The 22,449-nt window shown below is 45.0% G+C and overlaps 3 protein-coding genes across 3 annotated transcripts in view; all 3 read left to right on the forward strand.

Moving 5' to 3' along the window:
* AIRIM (AFG2 interacting ribosome maturation factor) overlaps positions 1 to 22,449 on the forward strand; it is a 207,973-nt gene that overhangs the window by 129,804 nt on the left and 55,720 nt on the right. The window lies entirely within an intron of this gene.
* Positions 1,683 to 18,887, forward strand: LOC310644790 (cell surface glycoprotein MUC18-like; the record flags this gene model as incomplete). The annotated part of the gene is made up of 16 exons (XM_083370098.1): positions 1,683 to 1,686; positions 1,920 to 2,050; positions 3,336 to 3,555; positions 3,683 to 3,753; positions 4,900 to 4,987; positions 5,755 to 5,934; positions 8,027 to 8,154; positions 8,770 to 8,908; positions 10,045 to 10,160; positions 10,382 to 10,523; positions 10,625 to 10,743; positions 12,905 to 13,037; positions 14,159 to 14,191; positions 15,033 to 15,156; positions 16,310 to 16,432; positions 18,851 to 18,887. 16 exons carry the CDS (start codon positions 1,683 to 1,685, stop codon positions 18,885 to 18,887), a joined length of 1,788 nt encoding a protein of 595 aa, XP_083226224.1.
* The window catches only part of LOC310644791 (cadherin-2-like), a gene marked incomplete at both ends in the record, with an annotated part of 42,206 nt that continues 40,516 nt past the window's right edge, over positions 20,760 to 22,449 (forward strand). Inside the window, 2 exons of the mRNA XM_083370099.1 lie at positions 20,760 to 20,765; positions 21,334 to 21,501. Of these exons, the coding sequence (XP_083226225.1) occupies positions 20,760 to 20,765; positions 21,334 to 21,501 (174 nt within the window). The remainder of the gene's footprint in view (positions 20,766 to 21,333; positions 21,502 to 22,449) is intronic.

Below are 22,449 nucleotides of genomic sequence, written 5' to 3' on the forward strand. Positions count from 1 at the left end.
AAATACTTTACAGTTGGAAAATGGCTGGACCCACCTTATAGAAGGAACCTTTGTGTCCCATTTTTGTTTGCCATCCTTCTCAGCATCCTTCCATATGCTATAGGTTTGGCCCTGTCTTCAAGCCGCTAGTTGTCCCCATCACAAAGTCTTTAGTATGGCTTTAGAATGTAGTAGAACTTTGCAAGTACTATCAGCCTAATGGTTGCAGAAATCCCTGGCAGAAGGGTGACTGTTCATTAGCATCTCCTTGGAGATCTGAGTAGTGCCCTTTAAGTTGACAGCTGATAGGTCTACACAGTATATGTTCCAAGGTGGCCAACCACCATCAGCTTTGCTACTTACTTCTTGCAACCTTGCACATTTTCCTTCCATTTATAGTACCCTTCAGATGAGTTGGGCTTAATTATAATGAAATCTCAAATATTGTGAGAACCCCACCAAGTTAGGGAGAATTGCTTTCAAAATACATCCGTTGATTGTGATGATTGACCACACGCGTGGGATGGTGTGCAGTTTTTCCTTGTTTTTTTACAACTTTATGAGAGATGCAAATGAGATCTTTGCCTCCAGTTTCTGGTTAGATGGATTTCATTTTGTTTCGTTTCATCTGGGGATGTATTCATGCAGAGGACTTCTGATGTAGAGAGCAAGGAAGATGACCTTGAGGGAAGGAAGCAAGGTCCATTATCTAGGCCAGTGTTTGTCAGCCTCAACAACTTTTAAAATATGTGGAGCAGCTGGCTGAGAAATTCTGGAATTTGAAGTCAGACATATTTTAAGTTGCTGAGGTTGAGAAACCCTGACTTATGTAAAGAGGGTGAGACAATTCTTTTAAGTCCTGGGAAAAAGGTTTTATTTTGAAGAGGCTCAGGCACAGCTCTTCCAGATTTACTGGACTATTAAGTATCAGGAGAGGTAGAGCACCACCATATTTGTTCTAATAGCCAATTCCAATATAGGCAGTTCTTGACTTACAACCACAGTTGAGTCTGGAATTATGGTTGAAAGTCATGGTGGATGTTATGAGTAATCACAAGATACTGCAAATATCCGTAAACACAGGCTAGTTGCCAAGCACCCACAATGCAGTCGCATGAACTGTCAAAACTTTGGAATTGGACCATAAGTAGCTCTTGGATGGTCTGTCAACAACAAAGATGATTAGGGGACTGGAGGCTAAAATATACAAGCAATGGTTGCTGAAATTGGGTATGTCTAGATTAATGTAAAGAAGGACTAGAGGTGACATGATGACACTGTTCCAATATCTAAGGGGCTGCCACAAGGAAGAAGGAGTCAGCTTAATTCTCCAAAGCACCTGAAGGCAGGACAAAAGGCATTGGATGGAAACTAACCAAAGAGAGAAGCAACCTAGAACTAAGGAGAAATTTCCTGACAGTTAGAACAATTAATCAGTGGAACAACCTGCATTCAGAAGCTGTGAATGCTCCAACACTGGAAGTTTTTAAAAAGAGACTGGACAGCCATTTGTCTGAAATAGTATACGGTTTCCTGCCTGAGCAGAGGGTTGGATTAGAAGACCTCCCTTCCAACTCTGTTATTCTGTTATTTTGTCATAATTTCTAACACTAATTAAGTGACCAGTCCTAAGTGGAGGTCTACCAGTAAAGTACATGTGGCCCAGTATAATGTTGCAAGATCCAAGACCAATGAGTGAGAATATGAGTGAGTGGTTAGACGAGGAGACCCAAACTCATTGGTAGCCTCATATTGCAGTGAACAAGGACATGCATTCAGTTTTGCAGCTACTCCAATTGTTGGCTGAGTAAGGACAAAAATAGCCAGAGAAATGATTGAAACCTGGTATTCTGGTAGCATTACTGAGGATCCCAGAAAGCAAGCTAGGTGGGAATGTAACCCTTTAACTTTGGTTTCTTTTTTCCCTTTTTCTCCCTTAGGAGAAGCAGAAGCAGATGTGACAGTTTCAATGCCATATGTGGTAGAAGCAGAAATAGGGGAAACAGCTGTAATGAACTGTCAGTTCTCTATCCCAGGGAACAGAAGCTACATTTACATCAACTGGTTCTCTGTAAGTCAAAAAATAAGCTGCTTCGGTGTGGAGATGAAATTTTGGTTTTTGTAGAGTTTTGCCAAGTATGAAAATTATGGATATTCTGAGTTACACAGAGTTTTGGGGCAGTTATGCTGTGTCATCTCCGTGTTCTGTTCCTGTAGGTTTATCTTTTTGTTATCATGAAGCCCAATTTTCCTTTGGTCTCTTATGAAATTTCACATTTTACAAATTTTTTCTGAAGTGTGATATAGTGACAGCCTCACAACTGATGGTTCCTGAAATTAGAGTTCTATATAATTTCAGCATTTGCCATGTATTATCTTTTATCATGTATTGATTTCATTGGAGTTTTTTTATTGATGTGAGTTGCCCAGAGCTATTCAGAATCAGGCAGCATGCAAGTTTAATAAATACTACTACTGCTACAAATTATTATGGGAGTGGCAAAGCAGTGAAATGAGAAGAGATGACTTTTTACCTGCTCTAAATTTTTGTAATTAAAAAAAATTGCAAGAATTGATAGGTTTTAAAAATAGATTGACTTACTTAAAACAGAATTAAGCATGTTTCTTCCTCGGATCAGGAAGTTCAAACCTGCCACCATATGGTAATTTATTTTAAAATTAGTCTGGAGGAAAAGGCTGGGTCCTTCTTTTAAGAAATTTTCAGTAATGTCAATTTGATTAGTTGGAATGTGCTGTTTTCTTTGGATTGTAATTCAGTTTTAAGATTAAAGATTTGTTCAAACCAATTGCAACTATAGATAGTCCTCAACTTACCACCACACTTGTGTTGCTAAGCAAGGTGGGTGCTAAGTGAGTCACGCCCAACTTTCTGACCTTTTTGCCATAGTTGTTAAGTGAATCACTCCAGCTGAGAAGTGAATCATGGTTGTTAAGTGAATTGAATGGTTGCTCAACGAATGATTGTAAGTCAAGAACTACCTGTAGGTATGTGAAAATCCTGTGTGAATTTTCCATCAGTGTCATCTGGCTGGCTTTACTTGGAAAAATGCACCAGAGCTATCATGGAATGTCTATGTACCGCCAACCATGAATAGTATGGTTGGTCCTACACCTTCTCAGTCATTCATTCAGAGCTTGGAAGCTGCAGCCTCAAATGCTCCACCTCCACGGATATCTACAGAGCGTGATCCAGACAGCAGCCACCATACTTGGCACTCATAAAAACCAGTCCGAGCTTCAGTGGCACCATGGTAATTGCCCTGGTGACTTTTTTGCCCATCTTCTGTGGATCCTTTAAAAGTCTTTTCCCTACCCTGCCCCTCCCCCTTTTCTAGACATTCCAGAGAGGGGAAGTCCCATGGAAGAAAATCGTCTCTGTGTTCCAAAACAAGGAAGCCTGGGCAAGCAACCAGGACAGGGACCGTCTGAGCATCATCAAGAATTTCTCTCTCGTCATCCAGAAGGTCACTCCGCAAGATGCAAACACTTACATCTGCCAGGTGGGGCTAGACTGGCTTAACATGACTGACAGTCAGACCAAGCTGCAAGTCTCGAGTGAGTAGTAGAGCCTCATCTAGCCCACCTCTCAGTTAAGGGAGTTTGCAGGCCAGGTCCAAGCGATGGAAGGCGTCTTTCTTCTGCCGCACAGCCTGACCTCGGCCTTGGCCCTTTCCTCTTCCAGAAGCCCCAGAAGCTCCTGAAGTTCAACTGGCAAAAGGTGGATCGCAACCCTTCAACCTCCCATTCCAAGAGGTAGGGATCACTCTGTGCTGCCGGGTGCTGCATTGAGAAAGGTCTGCACGGTGCTTCCCCTGAGCTTTGGGTCTCGGGTTGCTGACAGCTTTCTCTGCTCTGAGGGCCCCCAGCTTCTCTTGAAAACATGCCAGTGTGGCCAGGAGCAGGGAGAACTCCAAGGAAGCCAGGGGGCAATTGCACAATGGTCTCTCATGCTTTTTAAACGTGGTCGCTGCATTGCCCTCTTGACTGCTGACAGATTCCAACCCTACCCAGAAGGTTACTCTGTTCTTGTAAATAGAGGAACATTTCCAAAACAGTGGGGGCTTTGGGCAAAACTGTGAGGCCTTTCAGGGTTGGTATTTTCTGACACTCTGTCTTTCTTGCGGCTCACTTTTGATGGGTAGTATAAATCAGTATAAATATACCATTTTCTTTTTTGATTCATGATATAAGTAGTCCTCAAGTTACATGGTTGGTCGCTTAGCGATGGTTCAGTTACGACCAACTTGAAAAAAAAGGGACATTTTTTCCTATTTCCCGCAAAAAGTCAATAAGGGGTTTCAATCATGCAATTCTGGCTACTCTCACTTTTTAAATTTAGGTAAATTTAGGTCGTATGTTCAGCACATGGGTGGCTACATTGTGTAAGACTAATAGACCGATATAAAAGTATTTGTGTCCCTGTTGTGACTTAAAAGAGTACCTACAGTTTCTAATGCTAGTCTAGACGTGAGAGATGGTAAAGAAAAGGGTGGGACAAAGCAATTTGCCAGTCCAAGGTTCATTTTCCCCGTTAGATATCACCATGAGAGCTAGGTACTTGCTTTTCAGAAGTGCTATTTCTCTAGCTATCAAATTGGCCCGTTGCTGTTGCCATTAACAGAAAATCTCACTGCATTGAAAGTACCTATTTGTGGACAAATAGAAAAAGGGCATGAATTTTATCTCTAGAAATCCTAGAAACACAGCTAATTTGCACATAATAAGGGCTTGATTGAGGCTGCAGAAACTGTCTAGGATCAAGCCGATTAGGTGACTCTCGCCCAGGGGGAATTCATCCAGGGGTTTTGCCATTGGCATTGTAAAATGCATTTCTGCCCCCAACCTGGTATTTGAACCCTGAAAGAGCTGTAGGGTCTTGTCAATGTTTCTGTTTTTCAGATGGCCACCTGTACCGCCCGCAACGGCTTCCCAGCTCCGAGCATCACCTGGTACAAGAACGGGGACCTCCTGCTCCCTAAAGATGAAGGTAGGTCCTCCTGTTGATGGTCATCCCAGATGTGGAGCCAGCCGAAGGCTCCCAGTGTCATTGGAAAAGGGAGGGGTCCTTTTCTGTAAGTTGGCATTTTGCTACCCAGAGCAATTAGACTTTCTTCTCCTCTTTCCTGTCCTGGGAGTGGGAATGATGCCAGCTGCTTCTGGGGCCAGGGGAGACTGATGTCCCCAGCAATAAATGTTTAGTTCATTTGGGCAATGTGTGTGGATGACGGCATGCGGGGGGGGGGGGGTTGCATCTTGGCAGAGAAGCAAATGAAGAGACAAGAGGAAATTAAAATGCCACACTTGGTAAGTCAAGGAAAAAATAAGATGGAAACCCTCCTGCTTTGGAGTAGGGAAAAGTGGGGTTTGACCCTTCCGACTCTCCCTTGCAGGCTGGTGGTTTAGGAGTGGGCAACACTTCTGAATAGGGCAGCATTGGCTTAAGCTGACTTTGTAATAATGCCGCTTGGGGTGTGTGTGAAAGCCCTAATAAGCAGGCATATACATAGAATGAAGGCTACCGCTAAGCTTGTAAGCCGCCCTGAGTCTTCGGAGAAGGGCAGGATATAAATGGAATTAAAATAAAAAATAAATAAATAAAACGGTTAGCATTAGCTACACATGTATGATTTAATCCTTGATCCCCTATTTCAAAAAGGATCAATTCAGTGTGACCAAACTGATGGGTCATGACAGTCGTTTTCTCAACATTTTGTACACATTCTGTTCTTCTTCTTTCCTTTCCTTCTCCACCAGAAATAGGGATTCACACCACCGTCGCCACGGAACCCAGTGGGCTGATCACTGTCCGCAGTGTGCTTTCGTCACGAGTTACGCAAGAGGATCGCAAAGCCCAGTTTCACTGCCAAGTCAGTTATATGCTGATGGGAACGAACAAGACTGCCATGTCGGAGAGCTTCAGAATCAGCCTTTATTGTAAGGCTGGGCTCAGCGCTTGGGTTGGCTCGTATCCCTAGGAGACAGCACTTGATTACCCTGGGAAATGATTAGAGAGAGTCCTCGACTTATGATCGTTATAAACTTTTGCGGTCATAACTTGAGTCACCATGTGACCAGATCCAATTTTACCACCACTTTTACCGTTGTCCTAAGTTGTAAACCAAGTCCTGTCCCTAAGTCAAGTGAAACGGTCGTAAGTACAAAACCAGCTTTCCCAATGGCATTTTTCGTTGGAAACTGGCAAAAAAGACAGATCACAAATCATGGTCACATGACCACAGAACACTGCAACTAGTCATAAATGCGAGCGAAGTACTCAGATTGGGATCATGTGATTGGGGATATGTGGTGTTTTGCCATGGTCATAAGTTCTTTTGAGGCTGTAAAGCAGCGTTTCCCAACCTTAGGAACTTGAAGATGCGTGGACTTCAACTCCCAGAATTCCCCAGCCAGCATAGCTGGCTGGGGAATTCTGGGAGTTGAAGTCCACGCATCTTCAAGTTCCTAAGGTTGGGAAACGCTGCTGTAAAGTACTCTTAGTGAAGCTGTCATAATTTCAGACTGCCGTTAAACAAGCAATCATAAGTCACAGACTACCTCTAGATGGATTTTCTTGGGAAAAAATGCTTAAAGTGGGTTACAAATAGAATATGTACAACATGGGGATATGGTTAGCAAAGGACAGCCATAGCCTGTGTTTTATGTATAATGCTTGGATCCCTGGATTCAAGAGTAACACGAAATTTCTGTGATGAACCAGATGGTTCATCTATGCAGTTGTTTTTTTTTAATCCCATTTATATCCCACCCTTCTCCGAAGACTCAGGGCAGCTTACAATCTAAGAAGCACAAATCAATGTGCTTAGCAATAGCCTTCATTCTATGTATATGCCTGCTTATTAGGGCTTTCGCCCCCCCCCAGCGGCATTTTTACAAAGTCAGCTTCTTGCCCCCAACAATCTGGGTCCTCATTTTACCTACCTCGGAAGGATGGAAGGCTGAGTCAACCTTGAGGCTGGTGGGACTCGAACCTGCACTAATTGCAGGCAGCTGGTATTACTTAGGGAGGCATTAGCCCACTGTTCCACCAAGGCTCTTCCTTGGTAAGGGATGTGATTCACGATTGGATTTTTTAAGGATGTTTTTGACATTCACGTCTAGATATCCCTAGAATTTTCCCATCCAAGCATGAACCAGGCCTGACCCAGCTTAGCTTACAAGGCCAGACAAAGCCAGCTAAGTGGTGCCACTTGCTGTACTATATAGATTATTAATTTACTAATTGGTTGTTTGATTTTATACACACACATCCAAATGCATATTTATATATATGTGTGTATGTACAGACAATGAAAACAAATACTTGGGTATTTCTTCATTTCTATCCCATTTTCAGCTTGGTGGTTTTCCCAAGGCCCTTTCTATTGCATTGTAAAAACAACAAAGATTATTTTTAAAATAACCTAAACTTTTTTTAGCATTTGAAATGTGGATTTACAGGCAGCTGTTAGTGTAAGCTGGGTTGACAAGGTCAGAAATGAGGAGGTGATAAGCCGGCTGGGAAAGCCAAGGGAAATCACCAAATCAAATAAAAAACAAAAGTTAGAATATTTCGGACGTGTGATGCAACACCCAGAAAAATACGGCATACTCCATTTAATCCTCCAAGGAAAGATTGAAGGCAAATGAGGTCCAGGCAGAAGAAGAACATCGTGGCTTCACAATCTAAGGGACTGGTTTGGATAAAACTCAGCAGCACTTTTTCGTGCGGCTGCTGATAAAAATAGGATCGCCAACATGATCACCAACGTCCGATAACAGATATGGCACAAGAAGAAGAAGAAACAACTTTTTCCCACAAGGCATTTGATGGCAGCACATTAAATAAAGTATTGGAACAGAATGGGATCCAGATTGAGAACTGGTCAGGGAAATCTGGATATTTTAACTATTTTGACCCTGTTTTCCCAGCCTTACTGATGTTCTGAAGCCATGATAGACTTCAAACCCCATAATTCGTGACAGCTTATTCCAGAAGGTGAATGGTTTTGCTTTGCTTCTCTCTCAGATGCCACGCAGAGCCTCAGTTTTGTGTTGGACCACCCAAACCCAGAATTGAAGGAAGGTGACAATGTGACCTTAGTCTGCGAAGGTGACGGGAACCCACCACCCAAATACACCATATTCAAGTCGGAGGTGAGCCTCTTCCCAGGCCTCATTCTGATTTGGAAGTGGAGTTACTGCCAGCTTCCATAGTTGCGCCTGAGTAGCCGCTTCCTGCCGTCATCAGATGGGAAATAACACACCCAATGACATGGGCTTGCATCCCCAGCAGAGTCTTAATTTGTGTTTTTTAAAAGGAGAAAAGCTCACAACGTCACTCGGACACTAACCCCCAAATCTTGAAATGGCTCCTAGGAGTTCAAAAATTGTCTATCGCAGTGTAACCTGTTGGAAAGAACTGGCAGTCCTTGACTTACGACCATTTGTTTAATTATTCAAAATTATGAAGGCACCGAAAAAAGTGATTTATGACCAGTCGTTGCATTTGTGACCCTTGCAGCATCCCTATTAGCATGTGACCAAAAATTTGGAGGGTTGACCGTGAACCCTACAGGATTGCTAGCTATGGTTTAAGACAACCATGTATGATTGTGTGAATGCAACCTTCCCGACCTGACTGAATTGCATATATAGGTCAGACCTACCCTGCTGAATGGCTTCCTGATTCCTGTGAGAAACTGGATCTGTGAAACCTTCTCATGGAGATCTAGCTGTATCACTCCCCTTTCTCAATTTTGCCCTGAACAGGACAGTATATACTCGCCTCCAGATGGAAAGCTGTCATTTTCCAGTGTCAGGAGAAATGACAGTGGTCTCTACTGGTGCGTAGCCCTAGATTTTCAGACCCTTGAGGAATTAATCGGCTCCGTGAATCTGTTGGTAAAATGTGAGTAGCTTCCTGTTCTCTGATTTCAAAGGAAATAGACAAACTTTGCTTCTTGCTGGGAACTTCCAGTTACAGTTCCAAATTATATCCCCTTGGTGGATATAATTTGGTGGCAAAGCGTTTCTCATCAAAAGGAAATAGCTTTTTCTCAGTTGTGGCTGCTACTGCATTATTAATAAACCTTTGGTGTTCGTCAACCCTTCAAGGTGGGTCAAGTCAAAAGACAGACACTGCTGAGATTCCAGGAAGGTTTCTGGTTTGTTGTAGGTTCTCATAAGAACACTGTGAAATTCTGTCTCTCTTGATACTAACGAACTTGAATGTGTGAGCCAGCAGTGTGTTGCAGCAGCCAAAAAAGTCAATGTAGTCTTAGATTACATCATCAGAGGGATAATGTCAGGATCACAAGAAGCGATATGCTGCAATAGGAAGGCCACACTTGGAATATGCATGGAGTTCTGATTGCTATGAGACCCTAGAAAGAGTGCAGAGAAGAGTAATACAAATGATAAGGGGTCTGGAGGCTAAACCATAGAATGAATGATTGAGGGAACTGGGTGTGTCTAGTCCAGGGGTGAACAATTAATTCTCCCAAGGGGACATATGAGAAACTGGGACTGTAATTGAGGGTTGCTGCTGCTGCTCCCTCCCTCCTGTCATCACTGCAATGGGCTGGACAGGGATAGTCAAAGGGCTGGATGAGGCCTGTGGCCTGTAAAATGCCCGGATCTAGTCTAGTCTAACGAAAAGAAGGACTAGGGGTGATATGATAGCTCTCTTCCAATACATGAGGGGCTGTCAGAGAGAAAAGGGAATGAACTTATTTTCCAAAGCATATGAGGGCAGGACAAGAAGCAATGGGTAGGAGTTTGTCAGAGGGAAATCCAACTTGGAAATAAGGAGGAATTTCTTGATAGTCAGAAGGATTAATCAATGGAACAGTTTGCCTCCCAGAGTTATTGGTGCTTCGTCGCTGGAGGTTTTCAAGAAGAGATTGGATAACCATTTGTTCCGAGTAGAATAAGGGAAGGGGGTTAGACTAGAAGATCTCCAGGGTCCCTTTCAGCCCTATGATTTAATGTTCTTTCTAAAATATTAGGGTTAGAGATAGGGCTAAGCTTGTTTTTCTCCTCCAGACCTTGATGTGCCCACAATCTTCCCGACTGGACACCAGGAACCAAGTGAAGGAGAAAACCTGGTCCTGACCTGCTCCACCAAAGGATCCGGACCTTTGAAATTCCAGTGGCAGAAGGTACTTTTGTGGGCTGTAGTGTCCAGTGGTGTGGGCAACCTTGTCACACAAATTGACTACCTTGACAGTTACACGGAGGTAAAGTTGGCGAGCAAGGCAGGAATGCAAGATGGGAAGAGTTTTCTTTGCATCTTGTGGAAGTCGGGAGGACGTGGTGGCTTGGAAAAGATGGGAAGAGCAAGCAAGGTTATCGGGAGGGGCGGTTTTTTTTTTCATTCTAGAAAGGGAAGCTCATTGCAGACGGTGCCATCCTGAAGTTGACGTCGATCTCCTATAAGGAAACAGGCAAATACAATTGCAGGGTGATGATGCCTGACTTCCCAGATTGGGTGCGCACCCGGGAGATTTTTGTTGCCGTTCGAGGTAAGCGCGGTGTGGCAGCCAGTAGTCTTTGCCTGCGTCTCCCTCCAGCCCATCTGGGCTCACAAGGGAGTGCCCAGCATCTTTCTTCCCCTGCAGCGAAGCCCCGGAAGCTACCTTGGAAGCAGAACATGACGTGCGGGAAGGGGAGGTGGTGGATCTGTCCTGCAGCTTCCACTCGGTGCCTCAGCTGAACATCTCGTGGAGTACAACAAAGGGCACGGTAATTGGGCCACTCTGGCCTCCCAAAATGACTAGATTCCTCTTTCAGTCTTCCCCTTCCCTCTCTCTCTTTCTCTCTCTCTCCCTCTCCCCCATTCCTCATTTACTTTCAAGTTAAAGGTTAGAACTAAACTTCTGTCCACTCTTGCCCACCAAGAGCTGGCTAAGATTATGCTAGCCGCAGGCTAGTCTTTATTCCTCTTTATAAAATTTGTTTATTTCTCCTTTTCCAGTCACTAGAGTAGGGTAAAGCAATGCTGGACTGGGGTATTCTGTGAGTTGAAGTTTACATAATATCTTAAAGCTGCCCAGACTGGGGAAAATGCTGTTGAAAGAAAAGATATAAACAAGGCTTGGGACTATTCTAGTCCATTAACAGGGTAAATCTTCCTAAACAGATGCAAACTGGACCAAATTAGGGGTTTGAAGAGAAGCCAATGAAAGCAAAGCTGATTTCAAAAGAATGGAATGGAATGGAATGGAATGGAATGGAATGGAATGGAATGGAATGGAATGGAATAGAATAGAATAGAATAATAGAATAGAATAGAATAGAGCTGAGCTGAGCTGAGCTGAGCTGAGTTGGAAGGGTCTTCTAGTCCATCCCCCTGCTCAAGCAGGAGAACCTATACCATCTCAGACAGGTGAATGTCCAGTCTCTTCTTAAAAATCTCCAGTGACGGAGCACCCATGATATCTGGGGGTAAACTAGCCTGGGCTCTTGACAAATAACACCCCCTATTATTGTTGCCTTGAGTGAGAATTCTGGATTAATTTGTTCGATGATTCTGTGGCTGTTTTTCTTGGCTGTCCCTGATATTCTCAGGAATCTTCTCCAACCATAAAGTTCAAAACCATCAATGCTTCTCTTATCCTTCAAAGCCAATAGTTGAAAAGGCCAATGGAATAAACAGAGCTAATGTGTAGAGGCTTCTCCTGTATGGATAGTCCTCAACTTACAATACTAATTAAGCCTGGGAATTATGATCATAAGTCGTAACAGTCAAAAAGTGCCTCACCAGTGGACTAGATTCATTTTTATAACTTCTTTTGTGGCAATTGCTAAGTGAATACCACAGTCATAAAGCCAACGCTGCTGTTGTTAAGCAAAGCCATTGTTTGCTGTGGCCTGGGTTTTGCCAGAAATAAAAAGGAAGCCCTGATTTCTGGCAAAAAGTTTGTAAATTGTGATCCCGTGACTGCGAGGCAGTGCAAATGGCCAGGAACGTTTTCCCATCGCCCTGTGCGCTCACACAGAGAGGGCCTTCAACTACTGCAATGCTCTCTACATGGGGCTGCCCTTGAAGACCACCCAAAGACTTCAGCTGGTGCAGAATGCGGCCACGCGGGTTGTGATGGGAGCATCCCGATACTCCCATATTACACCCCTCCTGCGTGAGCTGCATTGGTTACCGGTTGCTCTCCGGGTGAGATTTAAGGTGCTGGTTCTTACCTATAAAGCCCTACATGGCTTAGGCCCGGGATACCTGCAGGACCGTCTGCTGCCAGGAACAACTTCCCATCGCCCTGTGCGCTCACACAGAGAGGGCCTCCTCAGAGTGCCGTCGGCCAGACAATGTCGGCTGGCGACCCCCAGGGGGAAGGCCTTCTCTGTTGGGGCACCTGCTTGGTGGAATCAACTCCCACGGGAGCTCCGGATGGCCCCAGACCTTCGGTCCTTTCGCCGTGACCTTAGACATATCTTTTCCAACAGGCCAGCCTGGACTGATGATAATGGGGGTTTTAATTATGATTTTAAATGTTTTTATTGGTTTTGGTGGGACTTTGATACAACTTAATTCTTTTTTAATATTTGTATTCATTTGTATTTTATTGTTGTTAGCCTCCCTGAGTCCTTTGGGAGATAGGGCGGCATACAAGTCTCATTATAAATATAAATAAATAAATAGATGCAGAGTGTCCAAATGCAGTCACATAGTTAAATGGTGGGGGGGCTACATTAGAACTTTGAACCGGGCATAAGTCCCTTTCAAGAGAGTCCGTCGTAAGTTTGAGTGGTCACTAAGTCCAGGACCATCTGCGAACTCTCCTGGGATCGCTGGTCATATTTTCCGGCATTTCTCCCATTTAAAAATCGTAACAACCCAACACATTATTGAATCTCCCTGAACCAAATATGAACTGTCCCATCTTTTCTAAAGATTCGCACATCCAGACGGAAATACCGGTACAACAGTACTCTCTCCATTTTGGTCACCAAGGAAGTCCTGGAGTCGGGCTTGCGTTGCATTGCTGAAAATGAGCTGGGGTCAGAGGAGCAGCGCTTCCCTCTTCGTAAGTGGCCCTCCTCTCTCTTGCTGGTGCCCGGACAAGAAAACCATTCATACTCTTTGCTGATCCAGCTTGGAACGAACTTGGGTTTTAGAGCATTTGCAAACTGCTAGAACCATCTCCAGCTTTCCAAAATAAAATTCTGTTTAGAAAAATTGGCCCGTGTTGCACAGTTTCAAAGCCTTGGTGAGGGCAAAACCCAGAAAAGGCTCTTCAGCCTGACATTTATTACTGATGTTTTCTATTTCACCTTTTGGATGTTTCCTTTCCTCCAAAAAGTTGCAACTTCTCCTTCCTGAATAAGTTAGGGAAAATGTAGTGCCTCCAATGACATTGTATTCATAATTTATATTGCTTGTGGAACTCCTTTCAGGGCCTGGGTGACAGGATGGTTTGTTCAGTTTACTGAATTACAGGTAGTTGCTGACTTAACAACCACAATTGACCCCAAAATTTCCATTGCTAAGCAAGACACTTGTGAAGTGAGTTTTGCCCCATGTTAAGACTTTTCTTGCCGCAGTTGTTAAGGGAATCTCTGTAATTAATAACACAATTGTTAAATCAATCTGTCTTCCCCATTGACTTTGCTTGTCAGAAGGTTGCAAAAATGACCTTAGGACGCTGTAACTGTATTTATGACAGTTACAGTGTCCTAAGGTCATTTTTGCAACCTTGCCAGTTGCCAATCATTTGAATTTTGATCATGTGACCATGGGGATGCTACAATGATTGTATGCGAAAAGCAGTCATAAGTCACTTTTCAGTGTGTTGTAACTTTGAACGGTCACTAAACAAATAGTTGTAGATCGAGGACTACCTACAACTCAAGTTTATGCCTGATGTTGCATTGTCAGGAAAAGAAATATGCCAGCTTGATACAGTGTGCCAAACCAGAACAATAGGCCAATCAAAGATAAAAGTAAACTAGGTTCACATGGTTTTCAAACGGGGACCCAAGGAGGCCTTGATCACGGCCAATTCAGTTTTGAAAACCTTGCATGGAATCCCCCCCAACCCCAGCTTGCCTCTTGGATGCTTTTTCCAGAATGTAACAAGGTCAAGGCATTACTTGCCAAGCAGGCATTCCTTGCCTGGTACCCAACATGTCTCTTTTTCCTTTCAAGGGCCGGAAACAAAACTCCATCCTGACAAGGCGGGTAAGTACTGCTGTTTTAGCCACCATCAAACAAGCATTGTAGGCAGGAACATCATTGTGGCTGCCTTCCCTGCAGATGCCCCTTTTGCAACTCGCCAAAGAGGCTGCCGAGCAGTGTTTTTCATGCTGGCTGGGGAGGTCTGGGAGCAACAGTTGCTGAGGCTGAAAAACACTGCAGGCAGCCCTCGACTTGCAATCATAATGTAGCCTGTTCAGTGGTAGTCATTTTATGATAGTCATAAAATGTGACTGATCCAATTTTGTGATCTTTTTTGTGGCAGTCATTAAGAAAACGCCACAGTCATAAAGTGGCTATGGCAGTGGTTAAGTGAATGTTTAAGTGAACTGATGGCTTGCTATGGGGCTGGTTTTCCTGAAAACGGGAGTAAATGCCAGTTAAAATGAAAACCAGAAGCAAATGTCACATGATCACGGGACATTGGAATCTGCTACAAATTCAGGCTGTTGCAGAGTACTTGACGGGGAAGGGACACCCGTTGGAACTTAGGAACCCTCATAAGTATCCCCAGAGAGGTCCATTGTAAGTGCAAGTTATCACTAAGCAACCAGCTTGGAAGCTGAGGAGAATTCTACACATGCACCATTGCAACCCCACCAGAAGTGGAGGGTGCCTATTTGTGAGGTGTGTGTGTTCCTACTTAGAGATGGCCTTTTGGCTGTACAGCCAGCCCTGTTCCCCCTCTGCCAAGTCCCCCCACCCTGGGGCTGGCTCTGAAGACCCCAGCAAGGCTCCTTTTCCAAACCCAGCCCTTGCTTGTGCATCAAGCTGAGCCCTGCCAAGAGTGCTCTTTTGGTTTCCTTTCTGCCTGCTTTCCTCACAGAGACCCTAACTTGGGAGAGCAAAGGGGTGATTATCACTGTCTGCCTCCTGGCCATCACCACCCTGGGAGCTGTCTTTTACTTTCTGCACAAGAAAGGCAAACTGGCCTGTGGCAAGCAAGAAATGTAAGTTTGGAGCATTCCTTGACAACTCCAGTCACTTCCCCTTTGCTGGTCCATCTGAGGCCACACACTTCCCAACCTCACACACCTAGCAGCCGGCTTTTGTTGGCAGACCCATTCCCCCCAGAGCAACAATCGGGAATCTTCACTCTCCCCTTATCTCTAAAGGGGTCTTGGGAGACAGGAGGGGGAGAGTCCAGCCTAGACAATCCTTAGGCAAAAAGGATCTCATCGGAAAGTGTGGGAAGAGTTTTCCAGATGGGAAAAGGCAAGGAGGGGGGAATCCTTTCAGACTTACAAGGTTGATGTTAGCCCTTTGAGATAGTCCAGACAAGAAGCACCAACCAAGAGTACTACCTTTATTGTAAGGTTACAGCAACTCTTGTGAATTTGAAGCCCCCTCCTATACTTCTACTTTCCCCAAAACTAGGAAGGTTTCCTACTAAAATGCTTACCACCGTTCCTCTTTCTGTGGACTGAGATATCTTTCGCATGACACTTGTCTATCCTGCGGCTTTCCCTCCTACTGGATGCCAAGGCCATTACAGATAGCCTTTGACTTAGGACCACAAATAAGCCCCAAATTTCCATTGCTAAGGAAGACAGTTGTTAAAGTTAGCTTTGCCCTATTTTGCAACCTTTGTTGTTAAGTGAATCACTGCAGTTGTTAAGTTAGTAACATGGTTGTTAAGCGAATCTGGCTTCCCCATTGCGTTTCCTTGTTACAAGGTCACAAAAGGTGATCATATGATCCCGGGTCCCTTTAACCATCCTAAACACAGGCCAGTTGCCAAAATTTTGATCACCATGACCATGGGGATGCTACATTGGTTATAAGTGTGAAAAGCAGTCATCAATCATCTTTTTTCAGTGCTGTTGTAACTTTGAACGGTTACGAAACAAATAGTTGTAAGTCAAGGATTATCTGTACCTAATCTGAGTGTCCAGTTCAGCAAAAGTGTCCGTTGAAGGTACTTTCACTAGAGTTGAGCAGTTCTGCCTTACGGTGCTCAATCTTTTGAGCAAGAAATGGGGATCAAAGAAAAGGCCGCCCCTCCCACTCTGATCTGTAGTACATCCCCGACCCCTTCCCCAGAGACCCATTTGGATCTGTCTCAGCGCTCTTGCCTTCCTCCCTTCTCCTCTTCCCCCTCAGGACGAGGCCTGAAGATCACAAAGACAAGATTGTACTTGAAGTAAAATCAGACAAACTTCCTAAAGAAGAGGAGCCTTCTGCAGAGTACCAGCAAACTCTGAGAAGAGACTGCAAAGTGTCCTGGTAGGCAGTTGCTGCTGGGGAGACAATGCAGCTGAAAGTGTGTGTGGTGGGGGGTGGGTTACTTTCCTGCAGTGTACTCCGGGCATCACCTTTCATCCGCCATCTCTCTGGATTGGTTCCATTCATTTGGGGTGCATTTCCCCTCTTAGTGGACTGGACCCTTTATTACAGAGTCAGGGGCTCTCCAGCCTTGACTTGCCCTGATTATCAGAAATGCAAACACCCAATCCCCCTTGGCAACTGGCTTTAGTTGTACTGAAATTTGGGTATTGCAATTCATGCCAGACGAATCTTATTGCATTCTGATAACGTGACTAAATTAGCGGACTAGCAAAATGCTGTGGATATAATACCACTTTATAATGCCTTGATAAGACCACACTTGGAATATTGCATCCAGTTTTGGTCACCATGATATAAAAAAAGCTGTTGAGATTCTGGAAAGTGTGCAGAGAAGAGCAACAAAGATGATTAGGAAGCTGGAGGCTAAAACATACGAAGAACAGTTGAAAGAATTGGGCATGTCTAATTTAGTGAAAAGGAGGACTAAGGTGACAAGATAGCAGCCTTCCAATATCTAAGTGGCTGCCCCAAAGAAGAGAGGGGTCAGCTTATTCTCCAAAGCACCTGAAGGCAGGACAAGAAGCAATGGATGGAAACTAACCGTGGAGAAAACCAACCTAGAAATAAGAAATTTCCTGGTAGTTAGAACAATGGCTTGCCTCCAGAAGTTGTGGGTGCTCCATCACTGGAGAGATTGGACGACCATTTGTCTGAAATGATATAGAGTTTCCTGCCTGAGCAGGTTATTGGACTAGAAGACCTCCAAGGTCCCCTCCAAATCTGTAATCCTGATTGGCCTGGAGACCAATCAGGAACTGGATGGCTGCGAATTGGGATCAGACAGAAAGGGCGACCCCGCCGTCTTGACACCAGCTCAGTCACTGGACCCCCTACTCTGGCTGAGCCTGGAGCTGGTGGCCTCATACCTGTGGCAGGGAGTGGCAAAGGAGCCCCTGAGTGGGGTGGACACCTGCAGAGCCTTCTGGGCCTCCCCAGCCAGGCGGAGATCAGAGCCGCAGCTCTGTGCTGTGCTGTGTCTTCAACAGTGTCCTGCATAAGCACCAGGTGACCACCTGAGATGAGCGCCGCCCCCCCCCCATGCTCTCCCACAGGCAGATCACTGCAACTGCCATCATCCAGGGCTGTGGCTTCCACCTTGTTCCTGACGGGGCTGTAGTCTGAGAAGGCCTCCCCTGTCACTGGGAAGGAGTGGAAGGGATGGGTGCAAATGTTAAGAACCTGCAATACATTCAGAGAATTAGCATAATTGCCACTCTCCTGCAAAGGCAGCAGACTGAGAGGGGGCAGGAAGGAAACTAGAGTTTGTGGAGAATGTCTTTTCTTCCTAGAGCCAGAGGCTCATCTCCCATTTGCCCCCACGGTGGAGGGATGAGTTGGGGAAGGAGTTTTTGGCCTAATTTGGGTAGAATGCAAGTCTCGCATGGGAGCCCATCCTGAGAGCTGGAAGGTGATCTGTCCAGGGCTGTGACAGGCCGGCCTGCCTTCTCCCTCTCATTCCCACCTCCTGTTTCTGCTGCAAGGGATCCTTGTGAAAATGTTGGCCTGTAGCAGAAAGGAAACTCTGCTTTGTGTTATGGGGGAAGGAACAACCAGGCAGGCAGGCAGGTAGAAAAATATATATTATAAATTAGCTTTATCAGTGGCTTCTATCCTGCTCTGCCTAGCACATGATGAAAAATAGCCTGTTGCAAAAAAAAAGTTTCTCTAGCCATTGTTTTCAGTTTTCTTGATAAATGGGATTGTTGCTGATGATGAGTTTCCAAAATGTTGTATGAGGCAAGGACATCCTCTGCCTGTATTGGGTCGCATTCCTCACTTCAAAGCATAATGGCCAAGCCTTTCCTTCATGTTGGATTCCTAGATGAGAAGAGTTTGTGATTTGGTTGATTCACTGAATATCTCAGTAACTGATTTCATCAACACCTGTTTACTGGTAGGCTTAAAGGCTTCTGAATAATCACCATATTATATTGAAACTGTCCTCACGTGAATTCTCACTTCCTGAAGCTTTGAAATGAAATGACTTTGCACCTTAGGCATCATTTAATGACCTGAACTGAGAGTTGTATCTTGCCTTACTCGCGCCGTATCAGTGAGGCTGAGTTACATAGTGTAGTCAACCCCAAAATGTGCTGTTTTCCTTCCGTTCTGGAAAAGCGGCACTAATTGGCATTTGGACGAGGTGTAGCATTCAGTAGCAGCAGCAGCGACCTGGTTTCTGACTGCTGCTGCTTTGTTTCCCTGGGGCAGGGAAATGGCCAGGCAAAACCAGGATTTTCCTCTTCAACATTCTGCAGTTCTTTGCTTAAACTCCCTCTGTCCCTTCTTATTCAGGAACGCTGTGGAAGATGGAGATCGACAAAGCAAATGATTTGAAGACTGTCAGAAGTTGCAACACAAGTTTTCATTGATGATGTAACAAACGGGTGGGTGGGATAAACTTTGACTCTTAATTTCTTTTGGTGCTTCGAAGAGCATAAATCAGGAAAATAATATTGACCCTTTGGCAGAAATTATCACAAATGTGTTAACGGCGATAATTCAAAAGAATGGCTGCTGCTTCTTGAGGGCTGGGTAAATGAGGGATTCCTGGCCTTGAAGCTGCCAGCTGCTGCTGCCATTGTCGAAGCCATCAAGATTCTTTCTTTTGGGCGGGCTTTGTTAAATTTAAGTATTCCCAAAGACTTCCAGGCGGATCTCTGCAAAATGCCTTTAACTTTTACCAACACGTTGTAATTCTCCAAAGGGCAGTTGGTTTTCTTTCTACTGTCCTCATTTGAAAGTGTTAAGCTGCCATTAGCCCCTTGGCTCAGGTAAAGCTACTCCCTGTAGTGGAGCTTAAATCTGCAAAGAGGTATGAAGTTATTTGGAATCAGTGTAAAACACCTGTCTGAAACTACAGTACTTTAAAGGGCTTTATCTTGGAGAAAAGTTGCAAAGGGTTTAATAGGATTAAGTTTGCATTTTGTGACTATTCTTTTTTCCCCACTGCATGCCTCCAAATTAACAAGTTTGTAAGATGTAACCATAGTTAACCAGTTGAAATACCAGCAGGATTTTTTGAAATCTTTTCCCTTGCTCTGTTGGGAAGAAAAGAATCTCCTTTGGGGTTTTCCACCATTCTGCTTTTTTTGATTCTCAAGTTTCTTTAAATAATATCTTTAAAGAGTTAAACTTGCACATGGATGTCATTTATCATTAAGGAATAAATAATGCCAGCGAATTAGCAGGGTACCATATTGTGGCACACACATTCTCATTTGTGGGTGACCTTCTGGATTCCCCCCCCCCAGTATTTTTAGCCTGCACATCTCTATTGCTTTTTCCCTTATCTAAATGCTTGAGGATGAAACAAGCTGAATTTCTTTGATATTTTTATTTGTATTAAGGAGAATGGCTTCAGTTAGTAGGGGCAGGAGTTTCAATTTGCAATCTTAGATCACTCAGTCTTCAGTGCACATCAGTCTGGACCAAATAAGGGCAGAGGTAAAATTTTTGGCATGGTGCTAAAGAGAGACCTGCTTGTTTATGTAAACTGTCTAATAAAACCTATCTCTATTTCTGCAGAGCAGGCTATGATTGAGGCTATATATGAACATAAATCATTCTATTAATGAAACAATTATACTATTGAAAGATGTCTCCTAAATTAAAAAAACAACTACAACACTGAAAGTGCTCATTTATTGCCAAATTTTGTTAATGTCTTGTGAATATTTTTTTAACATATTGCTTTGAATATGATAGGTGTCTACTGTATGATTTTAAAAAAGGTATTCACCAATGCTCCCCAATTACTTTCTCATTGCAGCCAGAACAAGAGTTGAGAATTGGTTTAACTGCTGCACCTACGTTATCTGCCAACTTGTGAAGTATTTGTAAAGTTGGATGACTGATAGGATTACAAAATCTGTTGCACTTGGGATTTTAGAGATGGTTTAAATCTACATGATTTGTACATCCTTCCAGGGGAAATGAACTCGCATTAGTTTGTTGCAAAAGCAGTCAAGAATTCAGTTCCTGTGAAAGCATAATGTTGAGCAGAAGATCTAGATTAGCTTCACTTATTAGGCCCTTTTATATAGTAAAATATAAGCTAATTAGTGAATGATTTGTGGAGTATGATTCAAGGTAGAAGTGAAAAACAACTGCCTTTAAAACAAAATAAATACTGCACAGAGAGGGTCCCACGGCAGATAGGCCAGTCGGTTGGAGCCCGTCCTTCCGGCGCGGCTCTCCGGGCATGGGGGTGGGTGGGCGGGCGGGCTCGTCAGCCCGTTGCCTCCCGGGGAGGCGATGCCCAGCAGCGGTTCACTTGCTGCGGCAAACCCACCGCCTGGATGACCTCCAAGTCGAACCTGAGGCCTACGGATCGGGCGCCTGAGGGAAGTCGCCCAAAGGGGCTACGGCAGCCTGCCTCCTCCTTCGTCGCGCTAGGCGCACCGGCGAAACTCCTTCCTCCTCGACAGGCACCGGAGCAGTCATTCGGCAACGGAACCATTGGGACTTTTCCGCCGGCGGAGCCGGAACGCCCGACGGACGCAGGCGGCCCTCCAGGCTACCCGGGGCCGGCGACCTGGAGGGTTGCCGGCTTCTTGCCTAAGGCAGCGTTTCCCAACCTTAGGAACTTGAAGATGCGTGGACTTCAACTCCCAGAATTCCCCAGCCAGCATAGCTGGCTGGGGAATTCTGGGAGTTGAAGTCCACGCATCTTCAAGTTCCTAAGGTTGGGAAACGCTGGCCTAAGGGACTGCTCTGGGTCGCCCGCCAAGCGGCTGGGCAGCGCTGCGCTTCTTGTCCTTTTCGTCCGCCTCCAGGAGGGATCGGGGAGGCTCGGTCCCCTCCTGACTCTTTTCGTCCAGCCGACGCCTCCTTCGAGCCACGGGGGCGCGCGGGTCGCCTGTCTCGGGCTCTCCCCCCCCCCCGTGGCCGCTCGCCCCAACTTTGGCTGGGGCCGAGGACTAGAGAGGGGGGACCCCGGTTGGGTGAGTCGGGAGGCTGGCCTGCAGGCCTGGGAGCCCCCGGCCCCCTCAGTAACTGCCCAGTGAAAGGAAGGCTACCCTTACAGGTGAAACTCAATAAATTAGAATATCGTGCAAAAGTTCATTTATTTCAGTAATGCAACTTAAAAGGGGAAACTAATATATGAGATAGACTCATTACATGCAAAGCAAGATGGTTCAAGCCGTGATTTGTCATAATTGTGATGATTATGGCGTACAGCTCATGAAAACCCCAAATCCACAACCTCAGAGAATTAGAATATTACATGCAATCAATAAAACAAGGAGTGTACATAGAACAATATTGAACCTCTGAAAAGTATAAGCATGCATATGTACTCAGTACTTGGTTTGGGCCCCTTTTGCAGCAATTACTGCCTCAATGCAGCATGGCATGGAAGCTATCAGCCTGCGGCACTGCTGAGGTGTTATGGAAGACCAGGATGCTTCAATAGCGGCCTTCAGCTCTTCTGCATTGTTCGGTCTCATGTCTCTCGTCTTTCTCTTGGCAATGCCCCATAGATTCTCTACAGGGTTCAGGTCAGGCGAGTTTGCTGGCCAATCAAGCACAGTAATCCCACGGTCATTGAACCAGGTTTTGGTGCTTTTGGCAGTGTGGGCAGGTGCCAAGTCCTGCTGGAAAATGAAGTCAGCATCCCCATAAAGCTCGTCTGCGGAAGGAAGCATGAAGTGCTCCAAAATCTCCTGGTAGACGGCTGCGTTGACCTTGGACTTAATGAAGCACAGTGGACCAACAACAGCAGATGATATGGCTCCCCAAATCAACACAGACTGTGGAAACTTCACACTGGACTTCAAGCATCTTGCAGTGTGTGCCTCTCCATTCTTCCTCCAGACTCTGGGTCCTTGGTTTCCAAATGAGATGCAAAAGTTGCTCTCATCAGAAAAGAGGACTTTGGACCACTGAGC

This window comes from Vipera ursinii (genome assembly GCF_947247035.1).
Source record: "Vipera ursinii genome assembly, chromosome: 9".
NCBI classification, from domain to species: domain Eukaryota; kingdom Metazoa; phylum Chordata; class Lepidosauria; order Squamata; family Viperidae; genus Vipera; species Vipera ursinii.